Raw genomic sequence first — 26,223 nt, 5'->3', positions numbered from 1 at the left:
TGGAATTACAACTGATCTCCAGATGACAGAGCAGTTCTCTCAAAGAAAATGGCTGTTTTGAAAGGTGGACTCTGTGACATTATGCCTCCCTGAAGTCCCTTCCCTAACCCCACCCTCTTCAGGCTCCACCCCCAAATCTCCAGTTCTCCCAATCCAGAGGTGGCAATTGTAACTTAACTTTTTGGTTCTGATAATCAAGGTTTCTTTAAAAATGGATACCCCCTTATTTTTCCTCAATGCTTGTCTTGCAATTTTAATATATGCAGGACTTTTTTCCCAGCAGGAACACAGAGGAATGCAGTTCTGGCTGCCTTGGCATCAGGGGGTGTGGCCTAATATGCAAATGAGTTCCTGCTGGGCTTTTTCTACACTGCAGGATTTCTGGGTCCTGAATTTATGTACATAAAAGTACAAAATTAAGAGATGGTAACCTAGTTAGATAAAGAGACATAAATGAACTGAGGCATCTTAAGTGCATAAGACCACTTAGAAATGTTTTAAAAAGAGATAGCACCCAGGCACTTGCTCTCTCTCTCTCTCCCCGCCCCCCCATGCCTGGAAGTCACGGCAAACTCTGCCGACTCCTACTGGGGCATGGAAAGCATTCAGAGAAGTGGCTTGATAGCAGAACCCAGAAGAACCTGTCTCTTGAAGAAAATATAGACAAGGCTAATCAAAGTAATTTTGCATTCTGTTGTGAACTTTGGCACCACCTTGTGGGAAATCACTGCATATGTAAGATATAGAAATCTGTGTAACTACAACCTGTTGACGTTGATGGGTGGTACTGTGCAAAGTGATGTTTCTGGATTTCTGAAGAGAAAGAATGTTTTTATTACTTCAGTATTTAAAAATAATGTCAATTTAGTTGCCTTTAGATACCTGTTTGTACTTCATAATTACTCCAAAAAACCTTTGGGTTTGGCTAAGGACCTGTAACTCTACTACCTGAAAAGACCTAAGCTTTTTTGGAGGATAAATTATGTTATCCTTCTTAGAGATTTCCACATAAATAAACAACATTGCAAATGGAGTAGAGGTCAAACACTGTGATGTAATAAGTATCTCTACTGCCATGACTTTTTGCACTGCAGAATTTCAAAACAGCGCTTCTATGGAACTAACAATTGGATGCAAAGATACCAGAGCATGTAGACATCAGTCCCAAATTCAAATACAACTATTCCATGAACTATACTACATTAGAATAATAATATATATATTTTTAAAAGACCTAGACATGCTATCCCTGGGAGCCACAGAAACAGTGAAGTAAGCACACCAAGAAGGTAGATCCGCATTCTGGACAAGATGCCACTGTATCAACAGCAGTTTTAAAGTTTTTTGTATATCTGTTGGGAAATGATGACTGGCACTAGATATTTGTCTTCCTAGACTTTGAATTAAACAGTTAGTAGTTTTAAATTTTCAATATCAAAAGAAGCTCACATACATAAAAATCCCATGTTTTGATTCCACTGAGACTAGTAAGAATGCTCTATTTGCTTCACAGACAATAACGAAATTTTCCTGTGCTAGTTAACATTGTTCCACTCCACTGCAACTGCCCCTCTTGGGTTGTCCTTTAACTAGCCTTCCTGGCAATGCCAATGCAAACTCACTATTTATTTATTTAGTAGGCTTATATTCTGCCCTTTCCCATAAACAGGCTCAAGGCAGATCACAACATATAAAATAACAGTAAAAACCTACAGATCAAAGTTAAAACACCACATTAAAATTAAACAGTAAAAACAATAAATAAAATGTACCACCGGCGGAAAGGGCATCGCATATCAAATAACCAGTTATAGGCCCACATTAAATGATGGTAATAGCAATAAGATAGCACTGCAGTAGGGCACAATGTCACCACAAAGAAGGCCAAATGATGGAATAGTAAGATGCCCAACCATAGGCCCGGCTGAACAGCTCCGTCTTGCAGACCCTACAAAATGGCAGTAGTTAGGGTAAGGTCTGGATCTCCACAGGGAGCTGATTCCACAAGGAGGGGCCAGGGCTGAAAAGGCCTTGGCCCTCACTGAGGTGAGTTGGACATCCTTAGGGCCAGGGATGGTCAGGAGGTGTTGCGTAGCCGATTGCAACAACCTCTGGAATGTATATGGGGAAAGGCGGTCCCTCAGGTATGTAGGTCCCAGACCACGTAAGGCTTTAAATGTCAGTACTAAAGCCTTGAAGCGGATCCGGTACTCAATAGGTAGCCAGTGCAGTTGGCGCAGCACTGGTTGAATGTTTGTCCATAAAGGCAATGCAGAACAGCCGTGCTGACATATTCTGCACTACATAGAGTTTCTGGATTAGCCACAAGGATAAGCCTGCCTAGAGCGAGTTACAGTAATCCAATCTGGAAGTGACCGTTGCATGGATTACAGTACCTAAATCCTGGGGGCATAGGTAGGACGCCAGCTTCCTGGCCTGCCGATGATGGTGGAAGGCAGATCAAGCAACTGCTGTGACCTGGGCCCCCATGGTAAGTGAGGCATCCAGTATCACTCCCAGACTCCTCACTTTCTGAGCCGGTGCAAGAGATTCCAGGGTTGGGGGGTCAGAGGCCCAACTCTAGTCCCCCACAGTTTAGGTACAGAATCTTCATCTTGGTTGGATTGAGCTTCAGCCAGCTTTAGCACAACCATCCAATCACAGTTTCCAAAGCCCCGGTCAGATGACCCAGAGTAGTGTCTGAATGGCCACCCATCAACAAATAGAGCTGGGTGTCATCCACATATTGGTGACAGCCCAGCCCAAAACCTTGAGCAATCTGGACAAGGGGGCACATATAGATGTTAAACATCATTGGCAAGAGAATAGCTCCTTGTGGTACACCACACTCAAGTGGGTGTCACAAAGAGGTCCGCTTACCCCTGACCATGGAGAAAGGAGGAAAACCACTGTAAGGCAATTCCCTGGACTCCTATGTCAGCAATGTGGTGGGTCATTAGATTGTAGTTGACAGTGTCAAACGCTGCTGAAAGATCTAGCAAGAGCAGCAGCACTGACCTGCCTTGATCCAGATGCGTTCTGAGATCATCTGTGAGGGCAACCAAGACAGTCTCTGTGCCATGCCCAGGGTAGAAGTCAGACTGGAAAGGGTCAAGGATAGAGGTGTCCTCCAGGAAAGTTTGAAACTGCTCCACCACTGCTTTCTCAATTACCTTACCCAGAAATGGAAGATTCAAGACTGGGTGGTAATTGGCTGGGCCCATAGGGCCCAAAGATGGCTTCTTCAAAAGTGGATGTACCACCGCCTCTTTGAGCCTAACTGGGAAAGTCCCTGATGACAGGGACAGATTAATAATACCAACCAGAGGGCTCCAGACTACAGCACCACCTGTTTTAACAAGCCAGGATGGGCATGAATCTAGAGGACAAGTGGCAGGCTTCACTGCAGCCAAGATCCTGTCCACGTCTTCCAGAGAAAGCTGGCTGAAGCGATCCAAAGAAGGGCCCAAAGATGGACAGCAGGCTTCCAGTTCATGTATCGTATCAACTGTGGCCAGGAGATCTCGGCGGAGAGTCAAGACTTCGTCTGCAAAATAAGTCGCGAAAGCCTCACAGCCAATAACCGATTCCCTCATCTTTTGGTTGCCTATTGCCACTGTAGTTAATGATCGAATTGTCCTAAACAATTGGGTTGGGTGCAACTTCACAGATGCAATATAGGCTGCATAGAATTCCTTCTTAGCAGACTTCACGGCCTTCTCATAGACCTTCATAAATGTTCTATAAGAAGTTTTTGACTCCTCATCATAAGAGCGCCGCCACACTCACTCTAGCCTTCTAAGTTACCGTTTCATCCTCTGCAGCTCCAGGGTATACCATGGGGCCGCTTTGGTACAGCAGCGCAGAGGGCACCAGGGGGCGATGTTATCGATGGCCGTAGTGAGCTAGGAATACCAGTCCTCTACTTGCTCATCTAGTGTCACACCAGGGAGCCGCTCAGTTGGCTCTGCAGATGAGCATAAATTCGCTCGCCGCCTAAACAGAAGGAGGGTTGCAGGTCCAGTCGGTCTTTCAGGGCATAGTGATCTGACCATGGAACTGTATCTACAGCTATCAGATCTGATGTTATCCCAGCCCCCAAAACCAAATCCAGCGTGTGACCAGCCAGGTGAGTGGGAACCAATATAATCTGGATGCATCCTAGAGTCTCCATGGATGACACTAGGTCCTGAGCCTGAACAGATGCTGCATCATCAACCTGGACATTGAAATCCCCCAGGACCAACAGCCTGGGGAAGTTCAAAGCCCAGGTCGATACAGTATCCAGCAGAGCAGGAAGGTTCTCTGGGGGTGCGTTAGGCAGTCGGTACACCACCCAGATAGCCAAACTCTCCCAATATATTTGGGGCAGGGAGTGCCCTGAAAGAAAAAGAGTCACAAATAAGCACTGCAACCCCCACCCCCCGCCCAGTCATCCAAGATGGGTGAGGTTCGGAGGACTAATGCAAAAAGAATTTTGCCAGTCAGCATTCCATTCATCTGTATGCCAGACTTAAGCAGCACGGTACAGCTGAGAACTGTTTTACCTGAAAGACAGAACCTGTCCTTTCATGCAGTTGGTCTTCAGGCCTGATTCATCCAAGCATACCAATCAACCTTCAATACCACTGCAGACATATATTGAGGCCCAATTCAAACATGTGATTAATCACTCATGTGATCATGTGATGTTTTACTTAGCCAATCATATGGGCTCAGCTCCACACAGACAACTGACCCAATACAACCAGATAGCTTTTGAAGCAAGATAATAAATCTAGAACATATTCAATGTTTGAACTTCCTGCAAAGCTCTGTCTTGCAAAGCTCCACCACAGACAGATACTACCCATCACAAGCTGAACAAGATACACAGCAGATATATTTCTACAGTTAAATATGGATATAAAGAAGCAGCTTTTTTGCCACATACCCACATTCTTCACTACTTGCTGTGACGAAAGAATTCACAAACACTTTAGGAGTTCTCCAGGATTGTTACTTAAAAATAAGCACTGAGATTTTAGCAGTTTTGAAGCTTACTCCTGGATGGGCTGAGAATTATTACTCACTGATCTCTCTCTTGGCTTGACTTTGCGAACGAAGATTTAAGAAAGGTGCAGTAGTCCACGTCTGCTGCAGGCTCGCTGGTGGCTGACAAGACCAATGTGGGACAGGCAGGTCCGGCCACAGTGGCTGCAGGGAAAAGTCTGATTTGGGGTTGGTGCTGTAGCAGTACGATTCTTCCTCAATCTCCTTTTGTCCTCAAGACCAGCTATGCGTGCGTTCTCAAAGGAAGAGACAGCCTGGTGGATGGTGTGCCTCCATGCTTTGCGATCTGAGGCTAGGTCAGACCACTGGTGATGGTTAATGCAACAGGTACCAAGGGATTTCTTCAAGGAGTCCTTGTATCTCTTCTTTGGTGCCCCTCTATTTCGATGGCCGGTGGAAAGTTCGCCATACAGGGCAATCTTGGGAAGGCGGTGGTTTTCCATCCTGGAGATATGCCCTGCCCAGCGCAGCTGCGTCTTCAACAGCAATGCCTCGATGCTTGTAACCTCTGCCCACTTGAGGACTTCAGTGTTGGTCACAAAGTCACTCCAGTGGATGTTGAGGATGGTGCGAAGGCAGCGCTGATGAAAGCGCTCAAGGAGTCGCAGGTGATGATGGTATAAAACCCACGATTCGGAGCCGTAGATGAGGGTTGTCATCACAACCGCTTTGTAAACATTGATCTTTGTGCCTTTTTTCAGATGCTTGTTGCTCCACACCCTTTTATGCAGTCGGCCAAATGCACGTGTAACGTACTCGAGGCGGAGACGAGAGTAGGGCAACATTGTTTATTAGGAGCACGTTGCAAGAGAGAGAGCACGCGGGCCGGGCCCAGCTTATGTACATACCCGGTTCAGCCTCCTGTACAGGTCAGGCCAATCCTGGCCTGTTAAACTTCCCGCCGTGGATGTAGTAGGTGGGGATTCCGCGCCCCGCGCTAGAGGTGCCTGGGATACCCAGCCGCCTCTGCGCGTGGGCGCGTATTTCAGCCAATACATTACACTCCTCCCCCCCTAGTTAATGAACATAGTCTTTAAGATACGCGGGCGGGCGGCTCTCCCTGGTGGACCGTCTGGGAAGGTCCTGTGGGGGGGGCGCTGCTTCCCTGGCGGGCACGTCCGGGGGTTGTGGTGCCGCCAGAGGCGGCGGGTTTGGCTCCTCGGGCCGGTCGGGCTCGGTGGGCCCCTGCACTTCGGGCGGCGGCCCTGCTGTCGTTGGGGGCGCGTCGTCAGGCCGGCCTCTGGTTGGCTCCGCCTCCTCTATGTCCGCTGGGTCCTCGGGCAGCGTCCGGCGGCGTAGCTGGTCGATGTGCCGCCGTAGGACCTGGCCCCCCTCGGTCGATATGTCGTAGTGGCGGGACCCCGTTACTCGTAACACTCTGCCCGCCACCCATTCGGGTCCCCTAGCGTAGTTCCGGGCATAAACTGGGTCGCCTGCGAAGAACCCCCTTGCCGCGTCCCGGACCTCGGGACTTCCGCTGGGGTCAGCGGTCCTGTCGGGGTGTAGTCGGTCCAGCCGTGTTATGAGTTTGCGCCCCATGAGGAGCTCGGCCGGACTGACCCCTGTGGCCGGGTTGGGGGTGACCCGGTTATCGAAGAGGAACGCAGCTAGTCTGTGGTCCCAGTCTCCCTGAACGATGCGGCTTAAGGCTTCCTTGGTTGTGCGGACCATCCGCTCCGCCTGGCCGTTAGTGGCCGGGTGAAAGGGGGCGGAGCGAATGTGTTTAATCAGGTATCTATTGAGGAACCCTTGGAAGTCCGCCGCTATGAATGCTGTCCCGTTATCTGAGACTATGGTATCCGGAATACCGTGGGTGCACAAGACCCTGCGCAGCGCTTTGATGGCGGCGGCCGCTGAGGTGGACCCTACGGGAATGACCTCCAGCCATTTGGAATAGGCGTCCACAATGATCATGAAGATTTGACCCTGGAATGGCCCCGCAAAATCGATGTGGAGCCTCGACCAGGGCTTCCGGGTGGACTCCCACCGTGTGGCGGGGGCGCTGGGGGGCTCAGGCCTTGACTCCTGACACGTTTGACACCTGCGCACCCACGTCTCAATCTCCCCGTCCATTCCCGGCCACCAGACGTAGCTCCTGGCTAACGCCTTCATTCGGACTATGCCGGGATGGGTCTCGTGTAGGGATTCCAGGACTCGCTTTTGCAGCGGAGGCGGGATCACCACCCTGCTTCCCCATAATAGGCACCCCTTGTGCGCGGCTAGCTCCTCCCTCCTGGTCGTGTATGGTTTGAATTCTTCCCCCATGTTCCCCTCCGGCCAGCCCCTCATCACCCAGTCTAGCACCCTCGCCAGTGTTTTGTGTTTCTGTGTTGCCTTGGCGACCTCCGCCGCGTGGAGGGGCTGCTCCGGGAGGCTCTCTATCATCATGACCTGGTGTGCAGGGGCGGGGTCTGGGCCTACTTCTGGGAGCGGCAAACGGCTGAGCGCGTCCGCGTGGCCCATGGCCTTGCCTGCCCTGTGCACCAGTGTGTACGTGTAGGAGTTGAGGAATTGGTTCCACCTCAACACGCGCTGTGAGAGAATTTGGGGGGTTTGCCGGTCAGGGGCCAACAGGCCTAGGAGAGGCTTGTGGTCGGTGGCAATAGTGAACCTCCGCCCGTACAGATATTCGTGGAACTTGCGGACCCCCGCCACGATTGCCAGTGCCTCTTTGTCTATCTGCGCGTAATTGCGCTCGGCTGGAGACAGCGTGCGGGAGTAGTATGCCACCGGGACCTCCCTCCCGTCCGGGAGTTGGTGCCCCAGGACTGCCCCCACTCCGTAGGGCGACGCATCGCACGCCAAGATGACGGGGAGACCCTCGTCAAAATGGTGGAGCACCGCATTAGATACTAGGATGTCCTTGACCGCCTGGAATGAGGCGGCTTGCCTTTTTCCCCACACCCACGGGGCCTTTTTGTCCAGTAACCTGTGGAGGGGCTCAGCGAGGGCTGCCTTGTGGGGGAGGAACGAATGATAAAAGTTCAGCACCCCCAAGAAGCTTTGGAGCTCCGCCTTGCAGGTGGGAGCCGGGGCCTGCAGGATGGCTCGAGTTTTTTCTTCTGTTGGGTGGATTCCCGCGGAGTCTACGGCGAAACCCAGGAACTCCACCCGTGGGACCCCCAGCAAGCATTTTTCCCGTTTGACCTTGAGCCCCGCTGTCTGGAACCGGCGGAGCACCTCTCTCAAGCAATTTCCGAACTCTTCGGGGCCGGGGGCGGCGATTAAAACGTCGTCGAAAAACGGCTGCACTCCGGGGATCCCTTTAAGGAGAGCGTCCATTATACTCTGAAAAATCCCTGGAGCGACGCTTACCCCGAACTGTAGCCTCTTCACTCAGAAGGCCCCCCTGTGTGTCACTATGGTCTGGGCTTCCGCCGTCTTGGCGTCTACTGGGAGCTGTTGGTAGGCCTGGGCCAGGTCCAGCTTCCCAAAGACCTTATACCCCGCTAGAGCAGCCAGGACGTGGCTCACCACCGGCACTGAGTAGGGGTTGTCTTGGAGCGCTTTGTTAATTGTGCACTTGTAATCTGCACATATACGCACGTCCCCATTGGGTTTGACCGGAGTCACTATGGGGGTCTCCCACATGGCGTAATCGACCGGCTCCAGGACCCCTTGTGCTACTAGGCGGTCCAACTCTGCCTCGATCTTGGGCTTCAAGGCGAAGGGGACCCTCCTTGCCTTGAGCCGGATCGGTCTGACCGTCGGGTCGAGCGGTAGGGAGATGGCTGGGCCCTTGTAACTACCCAGCGACCCATCGAATACGTCGGGGAACTCTCTGCACACCTCCCCGAACCCTCCCGCGGTGGTCGTGCGCGCCACCTCTATTCGGATTCCCAAGGGGCCAAACCATGCAAGACCCAAGAGGGTGGTAAGCGGCCGCCTGACCACCAGGATGTCTAGGGGGCCTCTGAAGGACCCCCGTTCCACCTGCACCCGTGCCCACCCCGCTATTTGGACCGGGTTTTGCTGGAAGTCCCGCAATATGAAATTTGCCGGTCGCAGCTGCAGCTCCTGGCCGGGGCGCAGCCTTCTCAGGGTCTCTTCCGCGATTATGGAGATGGAGGAGCCCGAGTCCACTTCCATGATGCAGGGGGCCCCGTCTATGAGGACCGCCATCTTTATCTTGTTGGGGGTGGTCAGGGGCAAACTCAGTACCTGAAGTGAGGTGGAGGCTGTTGAGTGGGACTCTGTGGCCTCGTGGTGTGCGGTCGGTCGCGGGCGGTTGTGCTTGGCTCGGCACGCTCGCGCGATGTGGCCGGTCTTCCCGCAGCTCCTGCAGTCCCAGGTCCGGTACTGGCAGTCCCTCCAATCGTGGGGGTCGCCGCAGCTGGCGCATTTGGCCCTTTCGTTAGTTTGCTGGTTCGGCCGTTCGCTGGCTCGGGGGCGCTGTGGAGCTCGGGCAGCTGGTCCTGCGGCGCGGCGCGTCTGGAAGGCTTCCCCCTCTTCCTGGTGCTCGGGGTCCAGCTCCTCATGGTGGGCGGTCTCGGTCTTGACCCGGGGAAAGGTCCGGGCAGCCCTCTCGAACGCGACCGCCTCGCTGAAGGCACCCTGGAGGGTGAGCTCTTCTTTGGCGAAGAGCTTCTGCTGGAGCCTTTCGTCGCAGAGGCCCCACGTGAACCGGTCGGTGTCAGAACTTAAGAACTTCAAACGGATCCCATACTTGGTTACAAAGTTAGGATTTTTATTGAAGAGAACTAAGCACTGGAAAAGGCAAGATAACAGTGATGGCGAGAGCCAGCACCAGCACAATTTTATACACGTAAAGCAAACATCTCACAAAGCCACAATTCACACCGTTACAGGCACATCTGTCTTCTCACCATCACTATCAGTAGAGAGGATGCCTCCCTACTCCGAAGGCCATGCTGCTCGGCTTCAAAGGGTCCCAGTGTGAGAATGTGCAGAGACATAACATAACTCACTCTACAGCCCCAAATATTTTGGATACCAGTGGGGCAAGGTTAATTACTATCCAAGCACTATGGGTCAAGCAAGGGTTACAACATGGAGTCAGTTTGGTTCAGTAACAAAGCAGCTCTAAGCCACAGTAAGAATACATTACAGCATTGGTCACATTATAGGGAACCAGCATTAAAGATACAAGTTCTGACAGTCGGCTAGGGTCTCCTCCAACTGGGGGAAGTTGCAGTTCCCGGCGAGTTTGCGGAGGGCCGCCAAGTAGTCCGCGGCTGATTCTCCAGCGGTCTGGTCCCTTTTGTGGAACAGGAATCTGCGGGCCACCCGTGAGGGCTGCGGCAAGAAATGGCCCGTGAGGAGCCTGATGATCTCATCGTAGGATTTCTCCGCGAGGCGGGCGGGAGCCGAGAGACCCTTGGCGATCTCGAACGTGGCTGGCCCGCAGACGCTCAGGAGAACATCCCTCTTTGCTCCGGCGTCGGTGATCTTGTTGGCCCGGAGGTAGAACTCGACCCGTTCCGAGTAGGACTCCCAGCCCTCAGGATTTGCAGGGTCGAAGGGCTCGATGTACCCGGTGTTCCCGCTCTGGTTGGCCATGGTGGCGGCGGCGGTCGTGGCCGGTCGTTCGTTGCCCAAGGTCTCCGATTGTAGCCGATGAGGCTAGAATCCCACCTTCGTCGCCAGTGTAACGTACTCGAAGCGGAGACGAGAGTAGGGCAACATTGTTTATTAGGAGCACGTTGCAAGAGAGAGAGCACGCTGGCCGGGCCCCGCTTATGTACATACCCGGTTCAGCCTCCTGTACAGGTCAGGCCAATCCTGGCCTGTTAAACTTCCCGCCGTGGATGTAGTAGGCGGGGATTCCGCGCCCCGCGCTAGAGGTGCCTGGGATACCCAGCCGCCTCTGCGCGTGGGCGCGTATTTCAGCCAATACATTACAGCACGGTTTGCCTTTGACAGTCTATTGTCAATCTCCTTGTCGATCTTGGTGTCTGAGGAGATGATGCACCCCAGGTAGCTGAACTGCTGGACTGTCTTCAAAACTGATTCACCCACAGTGATGCAAGGAGGGTGATAATCTTCCTGGGGTGCAGGCTGGTGGAGAACTTCTGTCTTCTTCAGACTAACTTCTAGGCCGAATAGCTTGGCAGCCTCTGCAAAGCAGGACATTATATGCTGCAGAGCTGATACTGAGTGGGAGACAAGTGCAGCAGCAGCAGCAAACAGTAGCTCTCGGATAAGTTTTTCCATTGTCTTGGAGTGGGCCTTTAGTCGCCTCAGGTTGAACAGGCTGCCATCGGTGCAATAGCGGATGTAGACACCATCGTCGTCATCTAAATCTACTGCGGCTCTTTGAAGCATCATGCTAAAGAAGATCATAAAGAGAGTTGGCACGAGAACACAGCCTTGCTTTACACCTGTGCCTATTGGGAAGGGCTCCGAGAGGTCGTTGCAGTGTCTAACTTGGCCTCGCTGGTCTTCATGTAGCTGGATGACCATACTGAGGAACCTTGGGGAACATCCTAAACGTTCCAAAAATGTTTTATAAAGTATAAAATATAAAGTATAAAAATATAAAGTATAAATAAAAATAAAATACTTTATATAATACTTTATATAAATACTTTATATAAAATATAAAGTATAAAATATAAAATTTTATAAAGTATTATAAAATATTTTATAAAGTATCAGTACTCACTGATACTTTATAAAATATAACAAGTAAACTACACAAAAGAGACAGGCTGTAACACCAGTTTGTTGGCAAAGCACAGTATCAACTAAATACCTTCCCAACAACAGCAAACATTAATTTGTGTATTTCTGATAACATTGTTGCATTAAGTAAAGGAATAAGTCAAGTTCCAGTTTTAGTAAGGTCATCAAATATTAAGAACTCAGTGTTTTGTGAAGTGTGACTCAGTTTTACATACAAAGCATTGCAGACTTTTATATACACACAAATGTTTAATAATTTAAATTTTTGGTTTTTACATATTAGTATTATTTAAAAGTTTGCACAACATGCCTTTGTTCCACTTTTTGAATACCTGGTGTCCCCAGGTCACTTACTTGATAAAAAAGATAGCCCCCCGTGGTGTGGTGTCCATCTCCCAGCTTTTAGGCACCTCTGAAAAGACAGATGCAAAAGCAGACTTCAGAGATCTCTTTGATTCAGATTGTGACATTAAAGACACCCTGTAAAAAGTCTGCTGTGAAAATGTCATGTGACATCACCCCAGAGTAGGAAATGACTGGTGCTTGCACAGGGGAATACCTTTACCTTTTTAGGTTTTCAAAGGACCATCATTCAAGAAAGTCATCAGTGATTATTCCTTGAAGACCTTACATAATACAAATACAAAACTGCCTTATACAGATCCAGCCTTTGGGGGGTCTGTTGAGTGTAACACTGTCTTCTCTGACTGGCAATGGCTCTCCATGGCCTCAAAGAAGGGGGAAAGAAAATTTTCATAGCCCTACAACCTGGAGATGCTATGATTGAAGCTGCGTTCTTATGACTGTGATGCACCCCTGAACCATGGTACCTATCTATATATGCATTATTATCTTAGAGTGAAACCAGTTGTAAAAACTATGTAGTAGGCATGCATGCAAAAAGCACACATTCTTTTGCTTTAAAAACACTTGTTCTATACTGACAACCCAATACCTACACAAAAATAATCACAACAGAAATTCTGAAAACTGTACTCGTTTTGCATTTGTTTATTTAGATTCCCCCAGTTTAAATGGACTGAAGAGCTCAAATAATAATAATAATAATATTTTGTTTATATCCCGCCCTCCCCGCCGCAGCAGGCTCAGGGCGGCTCACAAAATATGGCATAAATACAAGGTTACAATAATAAAACATTATATCATACAATATACAATTCATATTTGCTATTACATTAAAAACATTATAATTAAAACCATCAATTAATTAAATTCTAACATTTTCAGGTGCTATATTCTAGATAGTCTTCTCTTGTAATTTGTGATGACCGTATATAATAGGCTAGGGTCCACATTAAGAGAAAGCCAGCTGAAAGAGAGTAGTCTTGTAGGTCCTATGGAATTGAACAAGACTCCACATGGCCTGCACCTCATCTGGTAGTTGGTTCCACCAGTATGGAGCTGCGATCAAAAAGGCCCTTTCTCTTGTAGCCTTCAATTTGGCCTCCTTCAGCCCGGGGATTGTCAAAAGATTTTGTGCACCTGATCTCAGTACTCTCTGGGGCACATAGGGAAAGAGACGGTCCCTAAGGTAGGCAGGTCCTCAGCCATATAGGGCTTTAAAGGTAATAACCAGCACTTTGTAACAAATCCGGTATACAATTGGCAGCCAGTGCAGTTCACGCAGCCTCAGCTGTATGTGCTCCCACTTCAGGAGCTCTAGTAACAGCCTGGCCGCCACATTCTGCACTAGCTGCAGCTTCCGGGTTCAGCGCAAGTGCAGCCCCATGTAATCCAATCTTGAGGTGACCATTGCATGGATCACTGTTGCCAAGTCATCACGCTCTAGGAAGGCAGCCAGCTGCCTCGCCCACCTAAGGTGAAAAAAATGGATTTAGCAGTGGCTGCTATCTGGGCCTCCATTAACAAGGAAGGCTCCAGTAGCACCCCCAAGCTCTTGACCTTGTGTGCCACTTTCAATGGTGCACCGTCAAAAACTGGAAGGGGGATTTCCCTTCCCAGACTGCCACGACTCAGGCAAAGGACCTCTGTCTTCATTGGATTCAACTTCAACCTACTCAGCCTGAGCCAACCTGCCACAGCTTGCAGTGCCAGGTCCAGATTTTTTGGGACGCAGTCAGGCCGGCCGCCCATTAGTAGATAGAGCTGGGTGTCATCAGCATATTGATGACACCCAAGCCTGTACCACCGGGCAATCTGGGCAAGGGGGCGCATGTAGATGTTAAACAACATCGGAGAGACCACTGCCCCTTGTGGCACCCCACAATCAAGCGAGTGCCTCTGGGACAGTTCTCCCCCAATCGCCACCCTTTGTTCCCGACCATCAAGGAAAGAGGAAAGCCATTGCAAGGCCAACCCCCAAATCCCTGTGTCGGCAAGGCGGCAGATCAGCAACCGATGGTCGACGATATCGAACGCAGCCGATAGGTCCAACAACATCAGTACTGCCACGCTGCCTCGATCCAGATGCCTCTGGAGGTCATCCACCAGGGCGACCAGGACTGTCTCCATCCCATGACCCAGGTGAAAGCCGGACTGGTGAGGATCTAAGACGGAAGCGTCATCCAGAAAACTCTGCAACTGTATTGCTACTGCCCTCCCAATGATTTTACCCAAAAATGGTAAATTTGAGACTGGCCGATAATGTGCCAATTCAGCCGGATCTGATGTCTAGCAGTTGGGAACTGGAGGGGTTGGTGGGGGGTAAACCGAAACGGCAGGTGGAGACAAATTGGGAAGGGGATACTGGTGAGTTTTATGCCGGGCAGGTGCAGATGCTCGGCCAAGGGATTCCAGTGCTCCTGGGGAGGGGAAGATATGACAGTGGGAATAGACAGAAATATAAGGGAAGGAGACAGAGACAAAATGGTGCTCGGCCACCTTCCAGTCTACTTCCCATCCCAACGGTGGCAGGTAGTGGGGCCAAGAGGAAATGCTCATCTCCGTCATTGGTGTTCTGCAACGCCAGGTCCATAAACAATAAGACCTCGACCCTCAGGGAGTTCCTGCTTCGGCAGGACGTGGACCTGGCTTGCGTGACCGAGACCTGGGTGCGGGATGGGGAGACAGTAGCTCTCTCTCAGATGTCCCCCCCGGGTTACTCGGTCTTTCACCAATCATGGATTAGCGGGCGGGGGGAGGGGTGGTGTTGTTCATACGGGAGGGTTACTCCTTTTGGGCTCTCCCGGCCCCAAAGATTGATGGTATCGAATGTGCCAGTCTGGCGTGGGATGTTGGAGGGGGGTTGGCAGTCTGGCTGGTGTACCGTCCACCTAACACACCAGCCAGCGCCTTACCATCACTATTGGAGGCAGTGGTGGGCTGGGCTTTGGAGTACCCAGGGCTTATGGTCCTGGGTGACTTCAACGTCCATGCTGACAACACGACCTCCACTCAGGCGATGGACCTAGTGTCTTCCATGGCGACACTGGGACTCTCTCAATTTGTTACAACTCCCACGCATCAGGCCGGGCACATATTAGACCTGATCTTTGTGTCTGGGATTTTGGTGAACGATATCGCAGTAGAAGCGGTTCCATGGTCGGATCACCTAGCCCTTAAGGCCCGTGTGGAGACACCGCCCCAACCCTGTATGGGCGGAGAGCCTATTTTGGCTCGCCCTCGGGGCCTGATGGACCCGGAACGGTTCCAAACGGCCCTGAGGGATCCCTGGCCCACTGGCAATTCCCTCGATGACCTGGTGGAAGCCTGGCAAGGCCGGCTATCCAGGGCTATCGATGAAATTGCACCTCGGTGTCCTCTGCGCCCTCGTGTGAGGCTGGCGCCATGGTATACCTTGGAGTTATGCCAGCTGAAACAAGGGCTCAGACGACTAGAGAGGCAGTGGAGGCATACTCGGGACAAAGCGACGAGAACATCCTATAGAACGTTTATGAAGTCTTATGAGATGGCAGTTAAGGCTGCAAAGAAAGACTACTTTGCAACCAAGATTGCATCTGCAAATTCGCGCCCAGCACAATTGTTTAGAATAATTGGAGACCTCATAACGCTGCCACAAGGCAAACCAAATGTTAGAGAATTAGAGATTGGCTGCGAGGCATTTGCGAAACATTTTGCAGATAAAATCTCGTCGCTCCGCCAAGACCTGCCTACCACATTAGATACAGTAGGTGAAATTGAGGCTCCATGCCTGTCTTCGGGCTTAGTGCTGGACTACTTCGACCCACTCAGCTTGGAGGAAGTCGACGGAATCCTCTCTGCTGCTCGCCCAACAACATGTGATTTGGACCCTTGCCCCTCTTGGCTGATTAAATCTTGCCAGAGGGAGCTTAGATGTCCTTTACGGGACATCATAAATAGATCCCTCTTAGAGGGGTGTTTTCCAACACCTCTGAAAGAGGCCTTGGTCCGCCCCCTCCTGAAAAAATGTACAGCAGACCTGGCCGAATTGGCAAATTATCGACCGGTGTCTAATTTACCGTTTTTAGGTAAAATTATTGAGAGGGTAGTGGTGTTGCAGCTACAGAGGTTTCTGGATGACGCTTCTGTCCTGGACCCGAGCCAGTCTGGTTTCCGGCCGGACCATGGGACGGAGACGGTGCTGGTCGCCTTGGTAGATGACCTCCAGCGGCAACTGGATCGAGGCGGCGTTGCGGTGCTGATGCTGTTAGACCTGTCGGCAGCATTTGATACAGTCGACCATCAGCTACTGACCGGCTGCCTCGCCGACATAGGGGTTAGGGGGTTGGCCTTACAATGGCTTTCCTCCTTCCTCATGGGCCGGGGACAAAGGGTGGCGATTGGGAGCGAGCGGTCCCAGAGGCGCATACTAGATTGTGGGGTGCCTCAGGGAGCAGTTTTCTCCCCGATGTTATTCAACATCTATATGCGCCCCCTTGCCCAGATTGCCCGGAGGTTTGGGCTGGGTTGCCATCAATATGCAGATGACACCCAGCTCTATCTGCTAATGGACGGCCAGCCTGACTCCGTCCCAGGGAATCTGGATCAGGCTTTGCAGGCTGTTGCAACGTGGCTTAGGCTGAGTGGGCTGAAGCTGAACCCGACGAAGACAGAGGTCCTTTGTGTGGGTCGCGGCGCTCTGGGGAAAGAAATATCTCTCCCGGCCTTCGGCGGTGCGCCATTTAAAGCAGCGCACCAGGTAAAGAGCTTGGGTGTCTTACTGGAGCCTTCATTATCAATGGAGGCCCAGATAGCAGCCACTGCCAAGTCAGCATTCTTCCATCTGAGGCGGGCGAGGCAGTTGGCCCCTTTCCTAGAGTGTCGGGACCTTGCAACAGTGATCCACGTGACTGTCACCTCAAGATTGGACTACTGTAATGCCCTCTACATGGGGCTGCCTTTGTGCCGAGCCCGGAGGCTGCAGCTAGTGCAGAACGCGGCGGCCAGGCTGTTGCTAGGACTCCCGAGGTGGGAGCATATTCGGCCGGGGCTACGCGAACTGCACTGGCTGCCGATTACGTACCGGGTCCAGTACAAAGTGCTGGTCATTACCTTTAAAGCCCTCTATGGCTGAGGACCGACCTACCTGAGGGACCATCTTTCCCCATATGAGCCCCAGAGAGCACTGAGGTCAGCAGGGAAAAATAAACTGACCATTCCTGGGCTGAAAGAGGCTAAACTTCAGAACACTCACGCACGGGCCTTTTCAATCGTGGCCCCATCCCTATGGAATCAGCTCCCGGAGGAGGTGCGGGCCCTGCGGAGCCTTGATCAGTTCCGCAGGGCCTGCAAGACCACCCTCTTCAAGCTGGCATACACGGACTGCTGAGTTATGGTTGTTTAACAAAGGGACCCGCCAATATGGTTCTGTCTAAGGACCTGTGTTACTATGTAAACTGACAGAAATAGCGTTGGAAATACCATTGCCACTGTCAGATTAAGTTAAATTTAATTATGTACTGACTGGTTTTTAAATAATGTTAATTTTAAAGTTCTATATTTATTGTATTGTATGTTTATGAATGCTGTTAGCCACCCTGAGCCTGCCTAGGCGGGGAGGGCGGGATATAAATAAAATTTTATTATTATTATTATTATTATTATTATTATTATTATTATTATTATTATTATTATTATTATTATTATTATTATTTCGCCTTTTTCAAGAGAGGGCGGACCACAGCCTCTTTTGGAGGTGTTGGAAAACACCCCTCTGAGAGGGATCTATTTACGATGTCCCGTATAGGACATCTAAGTTCCCTCTGGCAAGATTTAATTAGCCAGGAGAGACATGGGCTAATGTGGATTTAATTAGCCAGGAGGGAAATGTGGATACTGCCAATTCCTGTCACCTCACTCCCACCCCAGTAAAATTCTGAAATAGTCAAAATCTGAAATAGTATTCCTACACTTCACACATATTGGCTTGAACCTATAAAATAACAGTGGAATACCTGGCTCCTGCTATATAAGCAAGGGAAATGTCCTTAAATGTAAATTCCATTTTATAGTGTAATGCAATAGGTTTCTCCCAACTCACCATCCACAAATTTCATAGGCTACATTCAGGAAGGAAAGTAGCCAAAGATGAACCCTGAGGAATTTGGGAGTGAGATTGTCAATGAAGAGTTTCACTGTTCTCTGACAGCTCTTCTGCTCCCCAATTACCAACCTGATTATTTATTATCAGCTGTGTCACCTCTGTGGAATGCTGCATCTCAGGAAATTTCACCTGAAACTGAGCCATCTGAGCATTCTCCACTCCCAAGTCACACACTATACTCTGACAACATATAAAAACCCATTTCCCATTTCCCTCATCCCTTACTCAGTTTGCTTCACTGAGCAATGCAATATGCTGTTTGGTATAAGGACCATTCACACAGCAGTTCGGCAAGCACTCGTTGTTCATCCAAAATACATCCAGGTCTGCAATTTATTCTAGATAAACTAGGGCTGCAATCCTAATAACACTTGCTTGGGAGGAAGCCCCACTGAATAACATGGGACTTACTTCTAACTAGACCTATTTAGGATTGCTCCAAAGTGTAATAACCTATTCTCAGCCATATGACCTATGTTGGCTACTATGGGCTGTGGATGCAATTTCTTCTACACAGGTATTCACATTTGTCTTTTCCATTAGATGTTTCCTGGACTTTTAGCATTGTGCTTATATTCCCAAATGCAAGAAGCTGCTGTCAAGTATAATGCGTGAATGCATATCACGGTCAGGTAGTATGAAAATGAGAATGCTTGCAATGCTTACAATGAGAACTCTGGGCTTCCAAAATTTGCAAGCTTGAAATGCTTTTGTAAAACTGACTTGTAAAACTGATGGAAAGTACCGTTTGTTTTTATCAGGGCTTTTTTTGTAGAAAAAGCCCAGCAGGAACTAATTTGCATATTAGGCCACATCCCCTGACATTACCATTGTTTCACAAAGGACTTTTTTTGTAGAAAAAGCCCAGCAGGAAATCATTTGTTTCTTAGGCCACACCTTCTGACACCAAGCCAGCCGGAACTGCATTCCTGTGCGTTCCTGCTTAAAAAAAGCCCTGGTTTTTATCATTCATAACTAGAGGTTTCTACATTTGCATGAACAAGAACTCCAGTCAGCTTCACCGTTCAACTTTCTTCTGATATTCTCAGTCATGCTCAGGGCTTTTTTGCCTGGGGTAACAAAGTGGAACGGAGCTCAAGAACCTCTTAATGGAAACAAAATTCTCAAAAAAATATTTAAAAATTAACTATTTGATTTATATCCCGCCCTCCCCACCTAAGCAGGCTCAGGACAGCTCACAACATATAATAAAATCACAATAAAACAGTTAAATTGAGCATTAAACAATGAGGAGCAAACTGTGTGTTTCTCCATTTTTCTCTTGAGAGTTCTGGCATCTCTTATGCCAGAAAAAAAAGCCCTGGGTGTGCGCAATGTTCTCTAATGTTTGGCTCCAGTTCTTCAGTGGCTGATACTTCAAAGGTCATGAAAACACTTTTAGCCATTTGGAGATGGCATGTACATTTAAACATTATCTATCTTTGCTAAATAGTTTCAGAAGCAAAAGCAAAGCTAATAAAATATTTCCTAACAAGTTGTTTAAAAAATGGCAGATGGTGGATTTAAGAGAGAGACCTAAAGGAATAGGGAATAAGAGAAATGCCTTCCTGATCTAGCCTCTTGGTGTAGTCAAGTTTGATGTAGAGGTTAAGCGTGTGGACTCTTATCTGGGAGAACCAGGTTTGATTCCCCACTCCTCCACTTGCACCTGCTGGAATGCTCTTGGGTCAGCCAGAACTAGGCTTCCCAACCCTCCCGCCCTGGCGGGGGACCCCAGGATTTCCACCCTCTTCCCCCACTCCCCAAAAAAACAGAAGCGGAGGGAGGGGGGAAACGGCACCGGGGAGCATGGCGAGCCGCCCCATCCCGGAGCAGGCGAGGCCACCGCGCCGCTGCCGCCCCCTCCCCGCCCACCGCAGCTGCTCCTCCGAGATGGGCCCAGGCTGAGCCCATCTCGGAGGAGCAGCCAAGACGCGGCAGCAGCGTAGGCAAAACCAAAGAAGGGAAGGGCGGAGGCAGGCCAAGAGCATGGCGAGCCACGAATCCGGTCCCTTCTAGGACCTGGACTCGTGGCTCGCCACGCCCCCGGCCCGCCTCCACCCCCCTCCAATTCCACCCCAGAGGCGGAACAGAGCGGGCGAGGCCGCCGCGCCGCTGCCGCCTCTTCTCCGCTCGCCGTGGCTGCTCCTCCAAGATGGGCTCCTCTGAGCCCATCTCAGAGGAGCAGCCACGGCGAGCGGAAAAGAGGCGGCAGCTGCGCAGCGGCGTCGCCCGCTCCGAGACGGGGCGGCTCGCCACGCTCCCCGGAGCCGTTTCCCTCCCTCCCCCTAGCTCCACCCCAGTGTCTACTGGCTCCACCCCCAAAGTCTCCTGGCTCCACCCCCAAAGTCCCCAGATATTTCTGGGGTTGGACTTGGCAACCCTAGCCAGAACTCTGGCAGAGGTTGTCCTTGAAAAGGCAGCTGCTGTGAGAGTCCTCTCAACCCCACCCATCTCACAAGGTGTCTGTTATGAGGGAGGAAAATAGTGAGCCACTCTGAGATTTGGAGTGGAGGGCGGGATATAAATCCTATATCTTCTTTGTCTTCTTCTCTTCTTGGATATGAAAGTGAATGTTATGCAACAGTAAAAAGGGTCAAACAATGGGTGTGGAGTCCTGGGCCCAAATTCCCATTGAGTGCATGATGGGAGTAGAACTGGGGCCAGTCACTATCTCTCAGCCTCATCTACCTATTGTTGTGAGTAGGGCTTTTTTGGTAGAAAAAACCCAGCAGGAACTCATTTGTATATTAGTCCACACCTCATGATGTCACCATTATTTAACACAGGGCTTTTTGTGTAGAAAAAGCCCACCAGGAACTTATTTGCATATTAGGCCACACACCCCGACACCAAGCCAGCATTCCTGTTAGTTCCTGCTAAAAAAAAAAGCCCTGATTGTAAGGACGAAGGGGAAAAAACTTATAGAGGCTTGGATCCATTAGAATGTCTCCACATTTTCACAAATCCCCCCCTTCTGTTACAGCTCAAAATGACCCCCAAAATTCTGGCATTTTGAGCTACAGTGGGAGGGGGCAAGCAAGACAATTTGCTCTATGGGTAGAAATCCTTCTGTCCACAGAAACAGTCCCTAAACTCCTTCCAATAAGGGTGGGGAAAAAGTCAGATGGACAGATAGAAATATGGGTCATCTGAAGACTGTCTAGCATTCTTGACTTAGCACTTTAGCAAAGCCCCGTTGCACAGTTGTAGAATAGTGTGCCTAACAAAGAAACAAGAAGTCTCATCTGACATTAATCCTTCCCCCTAGGGTTGACAGGTCTGTGTTAGAAAATACCTGGATACTTTGGGGGTGGATCCAGGAGAGGGTGGGGTTTGGGGAGGTGAGGGGCCTCAGCATGGTACAGTGTCATAGAGTCCACTCTTCAAAACAGCCATTTTATCCAGGGGAGCTGATCTCTGCCAGCTGGAGATCAATTGTAAAAACGGGAGCTCTCCAGGCCCCACCTGGAGGCTAGAAGTCCTACTTCCTCCATTAAAATCTTAGTAATTCAATAGGAATTATATACACAAAGTCCAAAGAATGGAACAAAGGATAGGCAAGATTGAGATGAGGTACAGACGTAGTCTGTGGCAGAGTGGAGGAGCAATCTCAAGTCAAAGAAGCAATCTCAAGTCAAAGAAGTTCTTCCTGATATCACCGAGGCTTCAGGTTTAGGACCCAGCTGAACTGTGGTTTAATGAGTGCCATGTGACTAGAGGGGTTAGGTACACAGGTCACGAAGAACTCCACATGGACATGTCCTCGGAGAGGGAAGTAGTTGGGATATTCTCACAAGACAACTGCTTCTGAATGAACACTTTAATTAACTTACACATTGACTGGGCAATTGTAATACCAACACAGATGCTCTCTCTGCTCCTATGAATCCCAAACATATTCCACAACCAGTGCATTTTACATCTGGATAATAGACACATTTCCTAATAATCTACTTCTAGGTTATGTTATAACCCCCATGATAGAAGTTCTTTGTATTTTAAAGCAATGCATTGCCTTGTAGGGCACAAACAAATGGCCATTATGAAGAGAATGTTGTTCACTTCTACCTTAGATTCCTGACATCCATGCAGGTCTTTCTGCAAGGGAAATTCAGATTCTATTCTCACCCAGATGGCATTTGGTTAAAACATTCCGTCACAATAATAGTAAAGAAGTAAAATTGCCATGAGAAAGAAGATTTTACTGCAACTGAAGCAATGACAGCCTTACAAGGTCACATTTTCTTCTTACCTGACCAGGTGAAGTGCCCACTTTGGATGGGACAACCACTACTTGGGTGTATCCAGCAGGTAGATTTTGTCTCATCACTGCAAGGGACAAGGCATAAATACAATATATCAAAAACATTCAAGACCTCTTATTTTCTAGATACAAAAAAGCCAGGGGCAAGAACAGAGTCCCACCCTCACCATCTTATGAAGGCAGAGTTATCCTACAGACACCATTCTTGTGAGAGTATATTTAAAACTGACTTTGTTGCTGTTAAAATAGGAATCAGGATTATGTTGTTTGATAGGGCCAACAGTTTAGTGGCTGTGCAGCATCTAGACCCACTCACTCTAAGCCCTCATACCCAATGGATATGCCAAAGACCGATCGCTTGTGCTGTATAATGGCAGGGAACCAGAGTCAAGTAAACTACAATCTCCACTAAGGCAGAAGAGGAAAAAAGTATTATTAATAATACTCCTGTACATTTTTTATTATGCTTTAGAACATTAAAAGCATTCTTCATGTGGTAAGCTTTACAACAGACTTGACTGGTAGGTCGCTATTATCCTTATAATAGAGGTGGGAGGGCACAGAAGCTGGGAATGAGCTGTTTGCCTAACCACAACACAGCCAAGGTTTGAACTAGGGATTTCCTAGTCAATAGCTTAGCTACTGTAGCACTGTGCAGAAGAGAACTAGCATAAACCAAAACTAGATTCCAGACAATGTAACCCAGCACAGACTAAATTTTTGAGCACAGAAACTGAATCCAGAACCTAAAACCAAGAAATCATGCAGGAATATAAAACTACGTGTCACTTCTGAAAATGGCCAAAGATCCAAAAAAAAACAAAAACCCTTGTTTTTTGTAACACATTTAAACTTAATGACACTCCTGGGGAGTGTCTTTATTCTTTCAGATTTTCTTCACATCACTCTCCGCCCCCGCCCCCCCATCAAGACCTGGCCTAGTTGCATGGACACCATCTGTCACAAAACAGCCAGGAGACATTTAATCTTGGCAAGTATCCCCAGCTTCAGACACCCACCAACTGCAGCCTTGAAACTAGGAACAAGATAACTAAACAGAGCAAATATTTAACATACTTGACAAAGAAGATTCTCCCATTACTGCAAACTCCATATGTCCACCTGCCTGGAAGGTCAAGCCAATCAATGTCCTCAGTGGCCATCCAGCCTGTTCCACTTTAAATTCCACCAAAAAGGAAGAAAGGGATCCAGAGGGATCAAAAAACACTGCTACCCCCTACTGCTGTTCTTAGTCTTTTTGTCTGCACTCCCTACTTTATGTCAGAGAGCACAGAAGTAATGTTAACGCCACCTGAGCCAGTTCCACCAGGACAGAGGCAAACCAGCCTTCCAGAAAAACTCTTTTGCTGCAAATATTCCGGGGGGGGGGGGGGGAGAGACACAGCATCTGCTTAACCCTTTCAAGGCTCTGCTGCTGCTGCTGTTTCAAAAGCTGAAGGGTCTTTCCAGCATCAATGACAGACATTGCTGCATTACTCCAGAGAAGGCAGCTTCCTTCTTCCACTCTGTCTAATTGCCACAAATTAACTGTGGGTGAGGGGTGAGAGAGTTTTGGCTCCTTTCTCCATGCTAACTGAACCTGGTGTGTCTGTTCTTCTCCCCTCCAGAGCAAGAGGCATTTTCTTTCTCACCATAGCCATCAATTAAAGCTTATTCACCAGGGAAGGCAGGGTTTGAAAACTCTCCCATAGGAGGGGGGCACATATTTTTGAACTCCATCACAAGGAAAGGGAAATGACAACTTTACGGTTCATCCAGAAATAAGAAGGAGCAAGGCGTGACCTGGCAGAACAACTTCTACCATTCACAAGAGCTGGCTTTAGTGAGGGGAACTGGTTTGCCCAAAAGCTATAGAGATGTGTTCCAACCACAATGTGGCAAACATGTCCAGTAAAATACAGCACGGAGGATTGATGGAAGTAGGGACCTTGTTTATAACTCCTTATTTATTTGAGAGAGAGAGATTTATAACTGCATATTGGTATAGATTTGAGAGTGGATCAGGTGACCAACAAAACAGCTGAGTCATCACAAGATTACAAACTATGCCTTTGCACTGCTAGGTGTGAACACTTATGCTATGTGTGAGTTTACTGACATCAGTGTGGAGATCTAGCCTTAGGACAAGTTTCAGTGAAACTACCTACAATGTGCACATAGTGCTGGAAGGGGTTTTAGCTCTTCTCATGCAATACTTCAAACTACCAAAAAGTGAGAATTTGTCTAAATGGATGACAAGAACTGCTCTGTGTTTTTTTTCATATGCATATCATTAGAGTTACTAAGAAGACCAGAAGAGGGGGAAAAAGTCTGTCCTTTTAGTAGAGGCATATTGTGTGGAAATGGTCAGCTGAAGCTTTTTATTACTTGGTAAATATTGATTGTCCCGTTAAAAATCTGTTTAAGGGACACAGCTTCCCCCCCCCTTCCTCCTGGCACTTAGGATACTGAGCTCAAAGGAAACAAACAGGAATCTCAGGGGTAATACTCAGTAAACAGGGCTCTTGTCCATGGAGGATTATGCCACAATAAAAATTCGTTTGCCTTTAAGGTGCCATCAGGATTCTTGTTTGTTTTCGCTGCAACAAACTAACACCCCCCCCCCCCCCCATATTTGGGCTCTGTGGGTCACTTTAATTATAACTCTGCAACCTGTTAAGCACTTCCTTAATTTTAATCAGTGGCAAGCTTTCCACACTTTAAATGCTCATACAGTTCCCTCAGTTACAAATCAGCATACAATATAATGAAATGTCTTAATAGATGCAAAGAGAAATAACAAGCTAAGTTCATAAGGTCATTATAGTTTAGATTCAGTTATGAAAGAAAACAGGCAAATAAATGTCTCCGAGTGTTAAGAATGTTAACAGTGATTAAATGACGCTGCTGTCATGTCTCCTCTCAAGTGCGGAGGTAACAGAGCATCTTTTTCTTAGCTCTGATGTTCCCTCAGTGTATCAGTGACTGTCTGTAATTTTCAGAACTTTCCAATATACTGCTGTGTTGACAGCAGCACTTTAGCACAAATTTGTTTAATATGCCCAAGCAAATTTTGTAATCTGATTTGCACTGCAGGTCAATTTAGACACTGAACGCTGATAGGCAACATTATAAAACCACTGATCCTACAAAGTGGGACAGGATACCCAGAGCCTTTATCCAGATCTACAAGACTTCTCAAACAGCATCAGCACTAAGATGCTCTGTGGCACATATTCTCTCTCACAAGGGTCAATAATGTCATTCCAAAGTGTAAAAAAACAAATACACTCTTCAGTGTTTTTAAGCTCTTGCTCTTCCAGTGCCTCAATTTCCTTTCATTAAGGGAAGATTAATGTTCAATGTTACTGAGTTTCAAAGAGTCACCTCACCACCCCAACACAAGCACCACTCATATGAATGGACTTATTAGCAGCAAAACACCTAGATAATTGCAGTTTGTGTACTCATTGCGCTTTGCATACATTACCCATGAATTCCTGTAAATCATAGCCAACATTCAAAATAAGAGTCTTTCCAATATACTTTATTGACAACTGACAGCTAAAGGCTAGTACCTGGATCTGAATTTCAAATGGATGCTGTCAGAATGCCTGTACATTGCATAGCCACATTCAGTACCCTTAACACCAGACTCTTGTTTCTGGTATCTAGTCTAGCCATGTCAATGACATAAGTATCTATTTCTTTAAGGGTTTAACTACATGATATGCTTAACTCCCAGGCATGCAAG

General features: G+C 48.6%; 2 protein-coding genes across 2 annotated transcripts in view; both read right to left on the bottom strand.

The window, feature by feature from the left end:
- Nucleotides 1-26,223, bottom strand: part of PIK3C2B (phosphatidylinositol-4-phosphate 3-kinase catalytic subunit type 2 beta) — a 515,998-nt gene that overhangs the window by 312,137 nt on the left and 177,638 nt on the right. The window lies entirely within an intron of this gene.
- LOC132566389 (pleckstrin homology domain-containing family A member 7-like) lies at nt 11,927-23,798 on the bottom strand. The gene is made up of 3 exons (XM_060231386.1): nt 23,547-23,798; nt 22,458-22,534; nt 11,927-12,109 (listed from the first exon to the last, which is right to left on the bottom strand). Exons 1-3 carry the CDS (start codon nt 23,630-23,632, stop codon nt 12,048-12,050), a joined length of 225 nt encoding a protein of 74 aa, XP_060087369.1. The 5' UTR covers nt 23,633-23,798; the 3' UTR covers nt 11,927-12,047.

The sequence above is a fragment of the Heteronotia binoei genome, chromosome 2 (genome assembly GCF_032191835.1).
Source record: "Heteronotia binoei isolate CCM8104 ecotype False Entrance Well chromosome 2, APGP_CSIRO_Hbin_v1, whole genome shotgun sequence".
Lineage (NCBI taxonomy): Eukaryota > Metazoa > Chordata > Lepidosauria > Squamata > Gekkonidae > Heteronotia > Heteronotia binoei.
Note: the sequence above shows the minus strand (reverse complement) of the source record. Positions and strands in the feature narration are given on the sequence as shown.